General features: G+C 36.9%; 1 protein-coding gene across 1 annotated transcript; it reads left to right on the top strand.

Annotated features, from left to right (window-relative positions):
* Positions 1–1,900: 1,900 nt before the first annotated feature.
* On the top strand, positions 1,901–2,293 carry LOC307196962 (cytochrome b-c1 complex subunit 7-like; the record flags this gene model as incomplete). Its single annotated transcript, XM_079942443.1, has 1 exon — positions 1,901–2,293. One exon carries the CDS (start codon positions 1,901–1,903, stop codon positions 2,291–2,293), a length of 393 nt encoding a protein of 130 aa, XP_079798569.1.
* Positions 2,294–2,540: the final 247 nt, after the last annotated feature.

Genomic DNA, 2,540 nt, shown 5'->3' on the forward strand with positions numbered 1-2,540 from the left:
GGACAAGTACATGTAAAATTATGAGATTAGAACATTCCCTAACACCATACACAAAAATAAGCTCAAAATGTATTAAAACCTAAATGTAAGGCCAGAAACTATCAAACTGTTAGAGGAAAACATAGGCAGAACACTATGACATAAATCACAGCAAGATCCTTTTTGACCTACTCCTAGAGAAATGGAAATAAAAACAAAAATAAACAAATGGGACTTAATGAAGCTTCAAAGCTTTTGCACAGCAAAGGAAACCATAAACAAGACCAAAAGACAACCCTCAGAATGGGAGAAAATATTTGTAAATGAAGCAACTGACAAAGATTATCTCCAAAATTTACGTGCTGCTCATGCAGCTCAATAACAAAAAATCAAACAACCCAGTCCAAAAATGGGCAGAAGACCTAAATAGACATTTCTCCAAAGAAGATATACAGATTGCCAACAAACACATGAAAGAATGCTCAACATCATTAATCGTTAGAGAAATGCAAATCAAAACTACAATGAGATATCATCTCACACCAGTCAGAATGGCCATCATCAAAAAATCTAGAAATAATAAATGCTGGAGAGGGTGTGCAGAAAAGGAAACCCTCTTGCACTGTTGGTGGGAATGTAAATTGATACAGCCACTGTGGAGAACAGTATGGAGGTTCCTTAAAAAACTACAAATAGAACTACCATATGACCCAGCAATCCCACTACTGGGCATATACCCTGAGAAAACCATAATTCAAAAAGAGTCATGTACCAAAATGTTCATTGCAGCTCTATTTATAATAGCCCGAAGATGGAAACAACCTAAGTGTCCATCATCGGAAGAATGGATAAAGAAGATGTGGCACATATATACAATGGAATATTACTCAGCCATATAAAGAAACGAAATTGAGTTATTTGTAGTGAGGTGGATGGATCTAGAGTCTGTCATACAGAGTGAAGTAAGTCAGAATGAGAAAGACAAATACCGTATGCTAACACATATATATGGAATCTAAGCAAAATAAAATGAATAACCTAGGGGTAAGACGGGAATAAAGACACAGACCTACTAGAGAATGGACTTGAGGATATGGGGAGGGGAAAGGGTAAGCTGTGACAAAGTGAGAGAGTGGCTTGGACATATATACACTACCAAACGTAAAATAGGTAGCTAGTGGGAAGCAGCCGCATAGCACACAGAGATCAGCTCTGTGGTTTGTGACCACCTAGAGGGGTGGTATAGGGAGGGTGGGAGGGAGGGAGACGCAAGAGGGAAGAGATATGGTAACATATGTATAACTGATTCACTTTGTTATAAAGCAGAAACCAACACACCATTGTAAAGCTATTATACTCCAATAAAGATGTTAAAAAAATAAATTAAATAATTTGGATAAAATAATAGTAAAGCATTTCTTTATTTACAGTAAAAATTTAACATCTACTTTTCTTTTTTCGAACTATTAAGTGCTATTGTTTTAAATTTTAAATAACACCACAGACTAAAAACAGCTAACATAAAAATATTTTATGCTTGCCACCTCAAGTCATGGGAATGCTACCAGATTGAAGGTCTATCTATCTATGTTCAAGCATAACTCCAAACAAAAAAATTAATACCTTAACTAATTACCTGAGAAAGAAAAGAAATAGGTTATGCACCTTGGTGGAGGGGAAGGATTAAAATCGGTTATTTTCCAGGAAATTCATTATCCCAGCTAACCTTAATTTTAAAAGTTGTTCATGCCGGCCGCCAGAATTGCACCTGCACGTTCTCTCGTTCTCTCTCTCTCTCTCTCTCTCTCTCTCTCTCCAACCCCCGCCCCTCCTCGCGACGTTGACTTAACACGCCTGCGCATTGTGCCTTGCGTGACCTCTAGGACTTACCCAGCAGGCAACGCTTCTGTCTCGGGTTAAAATGGCGGGTAGGCCTGCCGTTGCAGCATCAAGCAAATGGCTGCAGGGTATTCGAAAATGGTATTACAATGCTGCCAGGTTCAATAAACTGGGCTTAATGCGAGATGATACAATATATGAGAATGACGATGTAAAAGAAGCCATAAGAAGACTTCCTGAGAACCTTTATAATGACAGGGTGTTTCGCATTAAGAGAGCCCTGGACCTGACCGTGAGGCAGCAGATCTTGCCTAAAGAGCAGTGGACAAAATATGAGGAGGATAAATTCTACCTTGAACCACATCTGAAAGAGGTTATTCGGGAAAGAAAAGAGAGAGAAGAATGGGCAAAAAAAAAATCATGTATTCTAAATCTGGATGCAGCTATCGTAAAGTATTTTTATGAAGTTGGTTAAACCTGAAATGTACAATGTAGAACTATCTGGGCTGTAAATGTATTACTTTAAATAAATCTCTATTATAATTTTAAAAATAAATAAATAAAAGTTGTTCATTATAACTCTGATGAAATGAAGATTTCTTTCAAGTTTTTATTTTTAGTGTCGTATCCAAAACTGATTTTAGTATTTCATAGATTGTTGACATGCATGTAAAATATCCTGGTATTAAATGCTTGAGAAATGTACCCAAAATTGAATGTAC

This window comes from Stenella coeruleoalba (assembly GCF_951394435.1).
Source record: "Stenella coeruleoalba genome assembly, chromosome: 14".
NCBI lineage: Eukaryota > Metazoa > Chordata > Mammalia > Artiodactyla > Delphinidae > Stenella > Stenella coeruleoalba.